Raw genomic sequence first — 14960 nt, 5'->3', positions numbered from 1 at the left:
GTGAACAGTTTCAATGGCCTGTCAGTGCCAACAACACCCTCTACTCTAATTTGTATAGCGTATATATTTGCAGTATGAATCTGGAAAAAAGAAAATTATGACGCAAGATAACAATTTATTGATCTGAGGAGGAAAAATTCATGTTATCAAGTTGAATTTGTACAATATTTGTACAATATGTACAAGGTTGGATGGATGTTTTGAAGTTAAACAAAAGGGAGACATTCATGTACATAAGTACTTAAAATGCCATTTGCGTTTATTATTGAGCAATATCATTGTCTTTACGACACTAATTAAAGAAAATGTATTCATGCTGTGTTCAAATAAACCACTCCAGCCAGATTCTATTAAAGATCAAAATTGCTGCTAGCACTTGACCAGAGGCATGACATGAAATGGTTCAACAGCATCCACTTAAAGAGAGATTAGTCACATAAAAAAAAGAGTGCATGAATATCGAATCAAGCATTCGGCACACTAAATCCGAGACCGGTGCTGACATAAATCTGAATAATCCTTGACAGGAATCTAAAAGCAGTATCAGACCAAAATAACACTAATTATATAGCATTTTGCTTTTTAAAAAGGCACCGCACAATACAATTCCTTGCAGGTACCAATTACTCACAGATTTTTTCTCCGGAGTGCTACCAGACGAGGCTCCAGAGAGACGTTTCTCTCTGTGGACCAGTTTGCTGTTGGGCTCTCTCAGCGCTCTTTTCAGCTCATTGATGCTGGCTTGATGTTTCTGCAACACATCCTCTGGTTTATCCAGGAACTGCTATAAAACAAATAGGTCAATCGGTAGAACCACTTACCTTCAGCAATTACTTAAGTGAGGGCTTTCTGGAGACCAGCACAGCTGTTTACAAATGTTTATCTAACCGTGGTAAGTACATCATAAGTACACAAATGCAAATATCAGGCGCGCATGATCTGTTATTTAATAAGCATGTTGAAATAATAAAAAACTCTAATAAACTAGTATAAGTAAAATACTAATACTCAACATGCCGTGTACAATGAATACTGTAATGCCTACAGATCGTGACAAACATCTGTCTATATTATTTGAGCCCTCTTCTTTATGAATCACTGCATCATCAACATTTAAGACAACAAAGCAGCACATAAAACATGAAACATGCTGGTGTTGGTAACAGGTGTCAGATGAACTGCCATCTTGGCTCAGTTTTCTGTTACTTCCTCTAGAAAACAATTACAGAAAGAAAGAAACTGCAACACGTGTTGTTACAGAGAGTGACAGCTCAGGCAGTTGATCGATGAGAAATAGTACCTCCTGTTTAGGACGTGGGGCCAAGTCCTGGTCCGACTGGGATAAAGGGGTGGTGGAGGGGAGGGGGATGGTGGTGCAAGCCAAGGAACGGAGGCAGAGGCAAAGTGAGGTAGTGGAGACAGAGAGGCAGAGCATGGTTGAATTCATAAAGCAGGCAGCCAAACAGAGAGAGGAACTCTCATACAGACGTTGATGTCAGCCATGGAAGTACAGAGAGTGAAAGAGGTTGTGTCACTGCCTCAAATACGCAGGTTTAGAGTTGTCTTATTCACATTGCGCAACATGGCATACTGTATCAGATTCAGTGACACAAATCCCCTGAGCTTTCTTTTTATCATACATGTCTTATGACGTGCATGTACTGGAAATTATCTGTGAGCATGGATAAACGATACACCAATGACATACTTAATCCCTGAAAAACTTTTCCAGCAGAAATCAATACATGGGCTGTTCTGCAAGTAGTCTAAGTCAACATGGTGGTAAGACAAGATTAATCTGGCAGTATGGCAAAACATCAGCTCTGTTTCTGAAGAATGTCCCTGAGCTCCTCCCTACTTAATAAAGTTTGTACTGTAATCCTTCGATTTATGAAAACAGATGGAAAAATTGGGTCTGATTCACTACTAATTTTGTACTTTTATGTTCACAAAAAGTGCAAAATTTCAGCCACATTCACAACAGGTGCCTACGCACATAAATATTTTCAACTTAAATCAGGTTTTTCACTGTATGCAACTATAATACAATGATACTTTGTACAGTTACTTAATTTGTTTCTAATATTATATAAAACACAATTTTTCCCTGTGTACATATAGTTAGTGAATAAGACCCAGTATATTCAACATGAAATGGCAATTAAAAACTTTTTAAATCTGTTATGTTCTGTATATTTGTGAATGAAACAGGATATTCATTGGATTGTGGAGATGATGTTTCTTGTTGTTTGTTACTAATTATTACAGCTATAACCTATTAATCTTAATATAATGCTTGCATTATTACATTAACTACTGGTAAGTTTTTTAAAAGCGTCTATTCCTTTCCGTATAACAGTATTCTAAAACAAGGCCTAAATAGCTATTTTCTGCACTAGTACAGCTTGGGTTATAAAAAGGAAAGTAATGAACCAGATGAAGATACATTTTATATTTTGACATAGCATTTTTTGGGATAATGTGCACGAAGCGCACACAATAAGACCAGGAATGTATATTAAGGAAATACAGTACCAGCAGTGATTTCATATTGAGTTAAGCGGGACAAAAAAACAAAGCCAATCAAAGTACATTATCTAACATAGTTCTCCTTTAAATACTCACAATACAGCTATGAACAATGGTCTCATCTGGATTTCGAGAAAAGCCAAGAAGGCTGGAAAATTACATGATCTGCCATGTGCCTAACAACACAGCAATCACGTTGCTATTTTTTCGAGGCACTCTAAAGCCATGCTAGCAGTATGCCGATTTAGAGTGCAATTGAGACAATGACAGACAGACAATTAGACACACATATAGATAAATCACACTAAAAATACCTCCGTCTTAGAGTCTACAGGAGAGCCTGCCTCCTCCCTCTGTCCGCGAGAAGATGAAGAAAGAAGTGATAGTTAGAGGACAGCAGTGAAGGGTTAGAAGCATGAAGAACTGTGCTGAATCTGAATTAAATTGAGGAAATTAGCAAACAGGGAGAGGAAGGTGAGATTTTTAGAGTGGTTGGAAAGTTAGATTCAGAAGAGCGTCAACAAAACAGGCAGGGCATAGATATATATTTAAGAATAAGTCAGGTGCAAAAAAGAAAAGGGAAAAGGTTTTGGAGTGAGAGACATTTTTTAATCAGAAGGAACAGCAAGGGGAGTGTTTGTTAAACAATGGGATTGGAATTCTAGTTAAAACTACTTAAATCTTCTCAGGAGAATAGTTTCCAATTGCCACCCATAACGCAAAGAAGGTATGAACCTAAACCTGCTCCTTTTCCATAGATTACGTATTAGAAAACTAAATGAAGAAGCAGACACTAAGCTCTGTTGTGTGCACAGAACCTTGAGCTCCACAGTCTTAGATGGAGTGGAGTCACTTTCAAGTCGTTGGTCTTCATCTTGTTCATGATCTTGGTCCAGGTCCTGATCCAGACTGGGCTCCAGGTAGTCCTGGTCCAGCTCATCTCTGGGAAGACTAGGCACAGGCTCGCTGGAGGTGTGCTGGGAGAGTCGGTCCATAGTGTCCCCTAAAGCAGACTCTGAGAGAAAGAGAAGAAACAGATCATGTAGGGTAAGTTGTAGTAACTAATTCCTTCACTGTTTCCCTTAAAATGAAAGTCTGAATTAGATTCATTGGGCTCTGTAAAAAGTATTATCACTGTAATTGACAAAAGTACATTTGTAACTGACTTGACCAACTATTCACTCTCAGACGAAACTCTCAATAATGTGGATGTGAAAGTTCACAAAAGAACGGTAAATGTGATTAAACCTGAAGACCAGTCTAGAATTGAGAAATATATAATATATAAAGTATTTTGTGTGTGTTTCTTTTCCATGCTATTCTTTCAACGAAGCCCTAGAGATGTTGTTTGGATCATTATCAAATATGTGTAGTTCATGCAGTTTGAGTGCTGCTGTTATTGAAGCAAAAAGGAGACTGATCAAACCTTGCGATGCTCCGCAATTAATGTTTATTTTTCAATTCAGTGCTTCGCTGTTTATAATTTGTAATGAAAAGCGTGCATTAATTTCCCCTTTGTAGCGTTCTGATCTGAGAATATTAACATGAGAAAGCTTTTAGTTTTTGGAGTCACGCTTTAAAAATATAACAATTTACATTATATAGGTTTGCATATTTGTAAATCAAAACTTGTACAGAGGTGCTAACTGAACTATGATTTAAGCATTAAATGTGTTGATATACTACAGTACTTACCTCCATCTATGCTGCGGGACAGCAGGTACCTCCTGCTAATCGATCGTTCAAATTGAGGAGCTGGCCTGTCAATCAAAGCACTAGCCTGGCGAGTCTGGGCTTGGGTCCGCCCACTGTAGCGGAACTTTGAGCCAATCACAAGAAAACCTTTGGGAGGAGGCTCGGGAGAGACCAACCTGCAGGAGAGAAAAAACAGAAATGATGCAAGAAAATGTGATCAGATGTAACAGAAAGAGAAAAAATTAAAGGAACATGCCTCTTTTTTGAAAATAGGCTCATTTTCCAACTCCTCTAGAATTAAACAGTTGAGTTTTACAGTTTTTGAATACATTCAGCCGACACCCAAGTCTGAATGTAACACTTTTAGCTGTAGCTCTGCTGTACCATGGTCGTAGCAGGCGCAATGATATTAAGCAGCTCATGAAAATAGTCCCCAGCATTTTCAGGCACTGTGTAATATCATTGCACTTGTAAAAGGTAAAACTCAACAGCTTAACTCCAGGGCAGTTGGGAAAAAAAGCGGCGTGTTCCTTGAAGCCCAGGTGAAGTCTGTCAGCACTTTTGGTTGCACTTTATTTTGATAGTCCACTTTAGACATTCTACTAACTTTAAGTAACTTTGTTACTACATTTCAAATAATTCTCATCATTTGCAGCTACATGTCTACTAACTGTTTAGGGTTAGTAAAACTCTAATGACTGCTTGTTGAAATGTAGTTGCAAAGTTATTTAATGTTAGTAGAATGTATAAAGCGCTTTTTAAAAGAAGCTGAGATAAGCTGTCAGAACCATTTCATCCCTCAAGATTTGCCTTTGGTTTTAAAAATTTAGTTTTTCAATTTATGAGTAAAATAAAGCCTGTAATAAATATAACTTGACGATAAATTGATGATAGTTTGTTTATTCTACAATATAACTGCACACACTCACACTCTTACCTGTCTTTTCTAGTTACCTCAGGCTTTATTTACTTATAAAAACATTATAAACCCCATAAGAAAATCTTGAAAGAACCAAAAAACAAACCAGACTGGGTTCTGATGTCAAACCTGCATCCCCCTCTATGAACAGAGTTGGAATCAAAACTAGAAACTTAAAGACAAAACTAGATCCCCTACAAACAAGACCGAAACACCTGCATTCTCACATTAAAAAAGACTGTGCCCTGTTTTGTGGCAGGAGTTGTAGGACGGCGAGTGCCTACCTGAAAAATGTGTGATGTTCAATGCAGACCTTCCACAAGCGCTTAGAGGCACGGTGGTTGGGCAGCTTGAAGCCAATGGTGCTCTCAAACTGCTCGTACTGGGGGTGCAGGGGAGTGTGGGCATGTGATGGGGAGGAGGTGGGGGGTGTGAAGGGAAAGCAGAGTGGTAACGTGTTACTTGACAGGAGATTTGACGAGGTGTAAAATCTGTGTGCTGCTCCAGCTCAAATCAACCGACAGGGCACAATTCTGCATGCCTTCATTTATCCAAACAGAACGTAACCAGAATTTCTAAAGAAGGCTGCGGAGAAACTGCATAAGAATGAGAGCAAATTTTAATATCCAAAAGCTCAAAGTCCACAGAATGGAGCCTGTTGTGTTGATGAGATGCAGAACAGTGAAGCATCTCGAATAAAGGCACTGAGATATTGATAAACAGTCGTATCTGACCCTCGCACATAACGGGCAGAGTCAAAGAAACGCCGTGCTTTTGTGCTAAACAAAGACGAGAATCCCATTGTGAGAGGAAAATCAAAGAAATAACCCCATAAATGCAGACTGCAGAATCCTTAACTCTTAATAAAGACCTCTGCAACTTATTTTGCTTGCTTTCTTCCCTCTCTCCCGATTGAATTCTCTCCTCACCTCATCTCGACTCATTTTCTGCTTCTCTCTGTCTCTGTGCCCACTAGGCAAAAAATTTTCACAGCTCAGCCTAATGTTTTAAAACCCTCATCTTTTCAGCACTCAGCAAGCTAACAACCACTAAACAGCAGAACCTCAAACAATATAACTAGTGTTTGTTGAGACGTAATTAAAGGCATTTTTTTAAGTGGCGTAATTAGAAATGCGCTTAAAAATATTTCGGTTCTTTGTGCGAAACATTGGAAGAACACCTACATCAGTCTTCAGAGCACTGGATAATTTGAAAGCCTGAATAGTGATTTTTAATACTCGAAAAAACATCTCATTCTTTTCTAATAAAACCACATCATGTAGATTATCCGCCCATTTTCTCGCCCACAGCATTAGTCTCAGTGCTGCGTCCTTATCTAGCTAATGCTTTAACATGCATCTACGAGCGAAATCTAACAAGAAAAACCTGGAAAATCTCAAAAGACCTTTTTCTCTACCTCTCCAGGTCGGATTTTGATGTAGAAGTTGCTTCTCTTGTAAGATATTTTGAGGATCTTGGGCCAGGCGAATCGGTTGATACGCAGCCGGTCTCTGTAGATCAACAGGCCACTGGCACACACCCCCAGCATGATGTCAATGCCTTCAGAGTCCTTTAAAACACACACACACAGACACATTCGGATGCTCAGGTTTTCAGTCACATTTTCACTTTCAAACCAGGGTGGATTCTAGTTTTTTATCCTGGGGGGTTTGAGTCTGCAAAACTCCATAATTGGATCACAGGTCTATTCTAATAGGGTTGTGCACAGCAGGGAAAACATTGTTGAATCCAAAAAATTAAATACAAATAAGCTGTATAATCATGCATAGTAACTTTTTATTTTATTTATTTTTATTTTATTTTATTTATTTTTAAGTATCTTCGCATTTGCAAAGGGAGTGTGTCCAATCAAAATGTAAGGCAATTTGGTGCAAATTCATATGTTACTTGGTAATAAAATTTATTTTGTTGTTTTTAGGGCTTGGTATCATTTAAAAATTTTCAATATTGATACCAATAACCTTAAGTTCAATACCGGTTCCTGAACAATACCTTTTTCTAAACCAGTTTTATGAAATCAGTAACAAGATTACGTTATCTCTATTTCAGCTTGTTGACATTTATACAGACTCAAAGCCTCATCTCCTAAGCCACTGAGAAGGACTAGAATTATCTGTTAACCAAACATACAGTTCATAATATTCCATGTACGACGCAGACACTTCTATGCTAACAGTGAAAAAAATTACAGTATCATACCTTAGCGTGATGGAGATCAACGCCATACATGGAGAGTTTCTTGGCGTTCTCCAGGAAGTTGATTTCAGCCTCTGCAGGACTCATGCCCCTGATAACAAATAATAATTTGAGAATAAATAAATCGTTTGTTTAAAAACATACGTTGCACAATATTTGATTGTTGTACCGCTTGTATCAGTATCTGTAATTACTAGAGCTATCAGTTCAGTCTGGGAAGGTGGTGTCATTAAATATTTTGTGTATATTTATTATTATTAAGTGCTAAAACATAAGTGCAATTAATCATGCCCCATGATCTGTAAGTAAATTATGCTTTTTTCTTACCATAAGAAAAATTTAAATATGGTAATTTGCGCCCAGACTTCAAATACTGACTGAACTGGGTCAGGATACAAAAAAAAATACATTAACATATAAAGATTCTAAAGTCTACTCAAAGCTTTTATCTTCTGTCATAATAATGTAATGAATTTAGGTTATCTTAATTTGTGGGGCTTGCTCGGCAAACTCTGATAAATTAGGATCCATTTAATTAATCAGCATATCATGTAATTAATATGACTAAAAGTCTTAATTAATTGACAGCTCTGGTAATCGCTGCTCTCCATGCAGGTCAGCTGGTCTCACCTGTAGGTGCGGTGCAGCTCCATCACCCTCTCCTCCAGCTCACGGGTCTGATTAGGGGCGAAGCGGAACTCGCTGATGTAGTCTGGCCCGTGTTCCTCTGGGTCATAGTCTCCCAGCTCAGCCTGAACGGCGTACGAGCCCAGCAGAGCATGAGTGACGAACGAGCAGGGCAAACGACCTGACAGTATGTCCTCCCTCAGCTGCAGACACAGGTAATACCTGCCCATCCATAGTAAATCAATTTAAATTACACTTAAATTACAATATGTATCTAACATTTTTAATTTGGATTAATCACTACATGACCGAGGCTTTTGAAGGTTGTTTTAATGCAACATGTCCATGTTGTACTAATAGAAAATCAATGTGAAGCAACATATGGTTAAAGTTGTAATGTACTTGGATTGTACAGTTCGGATTTTAGACCCACAGACCACATATAGAATACGGAGCATATAAGTAATAAAGAAAGACACAATGAGTTATAACATGTATAATGTGGTTGTGCATGTAGCATTAGTTAACAAGTAGCACTATATTTTGTATATAACAAAAGTGCTAAGTGATTAATGTGTTTTAGTTTTGCAAGTCTAATAAGTAATATGTATAAACCATACATAACCGTGGAAATGAAATATGAATGAAATATTTAAACTTTTTTAACTAATTTCATTAGTTAGCATTAGTTATTAACATCGATGAACATGAACTAAAATTGAACAATACGTCTTCAGCATGTATTAATCTTAGGTAAATGTTAATTTCAGCATTTACTAATGCATTATTAAAATCACAAGTTTTATTTAAATTAAAATTATTCATGAACTAACATGAATAAATAATGAACAACTGTATTTTCATTAACTAACATTAACAAAGGCTAATAAATAGAGTAATAAATGCAATGTTCATTGTTTGTTTTTGTTAATACATGACATGTTAACAAATTACATTTTTATTGTTATTGCTATTAATTATAATTATTCAATTGTTATAAAGGATAACCCATTGTTTCTCAAAATGCCTTGTCCTATTTAGGGATGAATGGAATCAAATTTATTTGAATTTAATTCACCCAAAACCATTTACTCATCCTAATGTTGTTCCAAACCTAAATTAATTTTTTTCTGTTTCAGATATTTTAAATATAAATTAATTAATAATCGATCAATTGATGGAATTTTTTCCATTCTATGAAACTCAATGGCCACCATCAACTATAATACGCAGATGACAAGCATATGTCATCTGGTTCATATGTCATTGGCTGGTTCCATTTCCTCAAATAGTTTCACTATCGAAACATCATGACCAGCCGGCATGGCAACACTGGCTCGACCAATAGCATTCATTCATTTGGTTTGCTGACCAATGCCAGACAGTAAAGCTGTCTGACCAACTTATTTGTACGCAGTCTTTGTTTTTGCACTTATGTCTGGTGATGGTAGTGGCACAGAAATTACACATTTCAGTTTAACACGTTTGAACAACGCACTCACCGTGTGATGTCTTCAATCAGCTGAGACGGATCGGGAGGATAGAATTTGACAGCAAAGGAGAAATGCCATGGACCCACTAAAAACAATCAGACACCAACTCACTTTCATCAGATTCAAGCAAGCAAGGTTACAAAGCTGTAGTATCTTATTTTCCAACACTTACCGCGGATTTGTTTCTTGATTTCCTTTGAAGGATCCAGCCAATTCTGAAAGAGAGAACAAAAAATCCTCTATCAGCCAGGACACATTGATAAGCAAATGCCGCAGTTTCAGCACTGTCCCCTCCACGGCAGGAGCAATCACCTCATACATATTCTGTAAAATGGTCAGTGCATTAATATTCTGCAGCCACAGGAGCACTAAAAGAGTAGATAAATGTCATCTCCGGCACACCGCTCACCAGTAAGGTCACCCAAAGCCTGGTGACACACGAAAAACGTTTAATGCCAGCTCACCTCGGTCCAGAGGAGATGAAAAGCTCTGCTTTATTCACATCTCACAGTACCAGCTTTCATAAATGACCACTGATACATGTAAAATATAGGACCGGGAGTGAAATTGTCTCAGAAATCGCTTTCCTTTGCTGTACAGACAAGTCAAACCATAGATATTTCCACTGAAAGCCTGGTTATTTTTATCTGCCCACCCGGCTTTCAAACGTCTTCATACTTTAACATTAATCTTCTCCATTACGTTCGAAAAATGGCCCAATTCTGTTTCTGGATCTGTTACTGTCTTTACAAGTGTTTCTAACAAACCTTGAGCTCTCCGCAGGTCTCACTTCCTGTGCTTGACACATGTGGTTTTCAAACGGAAATCGTTCACCTTTCAAACTGCAGTGTGATCCGATTTGTTGGCCCGGGAACAATCCCGCTGATCATAGCAGCAGGCAAAGGAGCCTCAGCTGGGAAAAAGAGCTAAGTGGAACTAGACTGGGAAAGCTGTGGTGGTGCAAGCACGGCCCTTATGTCTAAACTAGGACTGGGGAGATCCTCAGAGCATTTCCATCAGTCAAACCTACCTCTAACTGTCCCTGTCACAAGGACTCAGAGCCCCATTATCACACCCCAATTATGTGTATTTTTATATAGAGAGGTTGTGGTAGTGCATGGGAATAGATGGGCAACAAAAGGACGCTCTTGTTAACCGAGCAACAAACCTGTTTCCTACAAATGAAGAAAACGGAAGACTACATTTAGGTTTGCACATACGCATGGACTCACAAACGTGTCTCTAGTTTTAACGTTCTGCTTGAGCAGATGAAAATTGTAATATAATGAGTGTATGACAACCAGAAAATGAATGTTTTTCGTCTTCATTTGGATGGAAGTTGAACACACGTTTTGCTCTGTTTTGTTCAGATTCAGAAAATGGAATCAAATAAATTATATTTCCTTTCCTCTCGGGATACCTGGAATCAGTTACAAGTACCACAGACACATTGTTTTGCTATTTTGAAGCATAAACCCCATAAAAACGATTTGGGTCTTCCAATGTTTCTCTATGCTGCTGAAATCTAAAGATGTCCGAGGTCTACTCTCCACTTTCCATTTGTCTGTTGGCTTAAAGGTATAAAGTAGTTTAAAAGGCTTTACATCTGAAGATGTGAAAAAGTAGTTTAACAAACTTTTCTCTGTATATATAGAAGGTTATTTTGATATCATATATTTTAGCTACATGTCGATAACATGTATTTAGAAAATTAACCATTACTACAAACAAACCATATACAGTAGGTACTATAGTTAAACCAAGGTCACCACAAATTAACCATGCTTCTTTATCTCTAACTACTTTATCCATAGTATCTGTAGTAAAACAGTATCTGTAGTTGAACAGTACACATACACACACACAAACATGGTTACCACAGTTTTACTATAATAAAACGATGATTCATTTTTGCAAGGGTCAACTTGTTGCTAACTTGTTGCTAACATATTTTAGCATGTTCCTAGCATATTTCTGGCATGATTTAGCATGATGCTAACATGTTTCCGCACATTTCTAGCACATAGCATGATTAACCATTTGCTAGCATGTTTAATCCTGTTGCTATCTTGTTTTTACAAATTGCTACAATCTAACATATTTTATGCTGTTAACATGTTTTAACACTAATGTGCTTTACCATTCCGCTAGCATGTTTTACGGTTATTTTAAATATTGTTAACATGTTTCTGTAAAGTTTTGACATGTTGCTAGCACGTTTTATCATGTTGCTAATATGTTTCAGCACATTAATATTTTTAATTAACACATGTTAATATTTAGCAAACATGACATTTTGCATGTTTTAGCATGTTAAGGTTTTGCTAACGTGAACATTTTTACAATTTTGCTGTTTTGAAATGTTACCAGCCTGATTTAAAATGCTTAAACAAGTTGCTAGCATGTTTTAGCACTTTGCTAACATATTTGATATTTTTCTTAATAGTTTTCTTGATGCTGCTAGCATTATTTCCAGGTGACCTCCCCCGAAATGATCATAAAGTGCTTTGGGTTTATGGCAATAAAGTGCTATTGTCACATCTTTGGACTTATGGTGTGTCTCATTAATTTAGTAGTTTACTTTGTGTATTTAAGTCCAGTTTGTTTCCGTTCAGTTGGTCCGATCGTCATCTTTAATATGTGTGGTTTTGTTTCCTGCCTGCAACTATATTGTTTATTTCATGTGTAGAAGATTAAAAGACTATTTATGTTATATTCTCATCTAGCGCTCCTTTTCCTTTTTGGTTATGTTAAAGCAATTACAGCAAATTATTTAAGAGAATTAGTACAATGGGAGGACATAAGAGGTGAACGCTGACCTTTTGGCTCTCCGTGTCACTGAAGGTCAGGCCAAAGTAGTCCTTCTCCAAGAGGTTGAGATGTTCGCACACCATATCCAGTAACGTCTGTCCTTTACAGAGCTTCTAGATGAACAAGTACAGAGAAAGAGCACAAGAGAAAAGAGATTGATTCAGTGTTTGTCATTGCAGAAAATGCCCCCTTCTGACTTTAATCAAAGTCTGTAATCCCTTCAGTGGGACACGATACCATTCCCTTGAGAATATGAGGATACCTGGGTTTCCGTCATGTAATGCAAAGCTGTTTTTATGATTTTAAGACACAATTCAACATCATATTAGCTGGCCAGGCTCATGTTAAACCACTAAGATGCTGATTACATGCAACATTGTAAATGTTAAGGAGGCTGAAAGTCCCTAGATATGCTGTGAACAAGTAAGATTTTATGTTATAATGTAGTAAATTATCCGTTTAGTTTCCATCCATTTGCTGGGTCAATGATGAGGTGAACATTAGCATGTAAATCAAGTCAAGTCAAATTTCCCCCAATACACACTGTTATAAAGCAGCTTTACAAAAAAAATCATGATGTTGATGTTTGTAATAGCTTAATATCTTGGTGCCTTAGAGTCGAGTTCAGCATATAAGAGATGGACGATAATATGATGATAGAAGTAATCAAGACAGAGATTTGATGTGAAATATAAATCGCTTAATGCGAGTGTACTAAGTGACAGTGCAGCTTCAATTTTAGACAAAAGAATCATTCAAGCAATTTAGATGTATAAATGACTTCTACATCCAACTTTATATAAAGAGCTGGAAGATAATATATAAAACATAAATTTGTTTAGATTACAGCCTTCAAGATAAAAAACTAAAGTGATAAAATGATCTGCCCTTTTTTCACGTGAAATTCTTCAACGAATACTCAATAAATGGACACTTTTGTGCAGTTTCTACAAAACCTCAATCTCCCCTATTTTCACATACTCTTCAGTCAAGGCTAAGCATCTGTGTGTCTTTCTGACCACACCCTGTCATTCTGCACAATAGAGTGGCATATGCAACACGCTTGAGACACCAGCTCTGGCTTTGCCTTTCTACAGAAACACTGAGCACTCGCCGCCCAGGGAGCCCGTTTCCCGCGGCGACAGGGATACAGCGCAGCTGTTTCCATGGCAACAGAAGTGGTGAGGTTTTATGTGTGTGTGTCGCTTCCCTGGCCTCTCATGGCTGAAGCACAAGGTTTTTTAAAGAGGGAGAGAGAAAGAGAGAGTGGGTGTGCTACCATAAAAAGGCTTCTTAAGTTATCCAGGGAGGCCCTCAATTACACCAGCACATTATATTTGTATGTAAAGACAATTTCATAGTTTTTAGCCTAACATAATGAACTTCGAGGGATTATTTTGAAAGACCCCCGGGTGCAGAAGTGTGCTTTGAGTTCCGACTAACAATGGTAATGTACCTGCTGCCATTTGTGATTTTTAAATAGTACAGTATGTTCACAGCTTGCTTGTAATGAGAAGTGCTCTGCTCTGTTTATCTAGGCGAAAATTTGTATATATTAATGATGTGACGCAAAAGAATTAATGAAATGTTCACAGAGAGATCTCTCTTTGACTCAAGAATAAGCAATTGTTCCAGCATCAGGGGCCTCATTTATGAAATGTTTAGCAGAAACTATCCTAAATTTGATCTTACGATCATTTCTCAGATACACGTTAGATTAAAATGAGCATATGACCGGAAAATCTTTTTCAGAGGTGAACTCTATGAATCACAAGTGATCTTGAACTCGCACGCAAATGAATGGTTTCAGCTCTCTGCTTTGTAAACGACTCCTAATTAATGTCATTAACATTTAAATTATCACCAGTCCTCATAATTCAGAGCGGCGAACAGCTTACATTTTCAAAAACCTGCAATACTCTGACAAGTTTGTACGTCTGCTCAGACCCTGACATGACGCTAAGCATTTTCCACGCCAAAGATCGTTTTTACATACACACACTTTAAAATCAAAAGTGTGCGCATGTTTTATAAATAAGGCTCCTGATATTTAAAGGGACAGTTCACCTAAGCTCAACGAAAACGTCTTTCCTATTGCGCTCAAAATTATTCATACCCTTGGTATATATGAACAATGAAGCCTGTGAAAAGTCTATTTGATATTTAATTCAAATGTTTGAATATCTAAAATCCAATCTGAAATAAGAAGAAAATTATGAGATAAATATAAGAAAACACAAAGGCTAATTTCCCGTAGTCATTCATCACAAAAGAATGAAAAAAAGAAATGTATTTCTGAGTAAAAGATTGTTCAAAAAGTCTCCACTTTTAGTGTTGATTGCGGCACGTATTCGCCGTGGCATAGTTTTGATGAGCTTCTGCGATGTCACAACATTTATTCCCATCCAGAGTTGTATTAATTTTTCACCAAGATCTTGTACTGATGATGGGAGAGTCGGACTGCTGCACAAAGTCTCATCTCACATCCCCGATTCTCAAAGGTGTGGACTCTCTGGGGGCCAATCCATGTGTGAAAATGATGTTCATGTCCCCTGAACCACTCTTTCACAATTTGAGCCCGATGAATCCTGGCATTTTCATCTTGGAAAATGCCCGTGCCATCAGGGAAGAAAAAAATCCATTGATGGAATAGCCTGGCCACGCAGTGT

General features: G+C 37.5%; 1 protein-coding gene across 11 annotated transcripts in view; it reads right to left on the bottom strand.

The window, feature by feature from the left end:
* si:dkey-178k16.1 (band 4.1-like protein 1) overlaps nt 1-14960 on the bottom strand; it is a 52945-nt gene that overhangs the window by 9242 nt on the left and 28743 nt on the right. For 5 of the 11 annotated variants that reach the window (XM_043225065.1, XM_043225058.1, XM_043225066.1 and 2 more), the window contains exons 4-15: nt 12300-12404; nt 9653-9695; nt 9490-9565; nt 7991-8209; nt 7364-7451; nt 6549-6713; nt 5428-5525; nt 4225-4400; nt 3348-3544; nt 2844-2882; nt 1301-1336; nt 632-784 (exon numbers count right to left, since the gene is read on the bottom strand). In XM_043225065.1, coding sequence (XP_043081000.1) covers nt 632-784; nt 1301-1336; nt 2844-2882; nt 3348-3544; nt 4225-4400; nt 5428-5525; nt 6549-6713; nt 7364-7451; nt 7991-8209; nt 9490-9565; nt 9653-9695; nt 12300-12404 — 1395 coding nt within the window. The remainder of the gene's footprint in view (nt 1-631; nt 785-1300; nt 1337-2843; nt 2883-3347; nt 3545-4224; nt 4401-5427; nt 5526-6548; nt 6714-7363; nt 7452-7990; nt 8210-9489; nt 9566-9652; nt 9696-12299; nt 12405-14960) is intronic. The other 6 variants (XM_043225061.1, XM_043225060.1, XM_043225062.1 and 3 more) reach the window with 6 other exon arrangements.

Source organism: Puntigrus tetrazona, chromosome 23 (assembly GCF_018831695.1).
Source record: "Puntigrus tetrazona isolate hp1 chromosome 23, ASM1883169v1, whole genome shotgun sequence".
Taxonomy (NCBI): domain Eukaryota; kingdom Metazoa; phylum Chordata; class Actinopteri; order Cypriniformes; family Cyprinidae; genus Puntigrus; species Puntigrus tetrazona.
The sequence above is the reverse complement of the archived record's forward strand: the minus strand, read 5'-3'. Positions and strand labels throughout refer to the sequence as shown.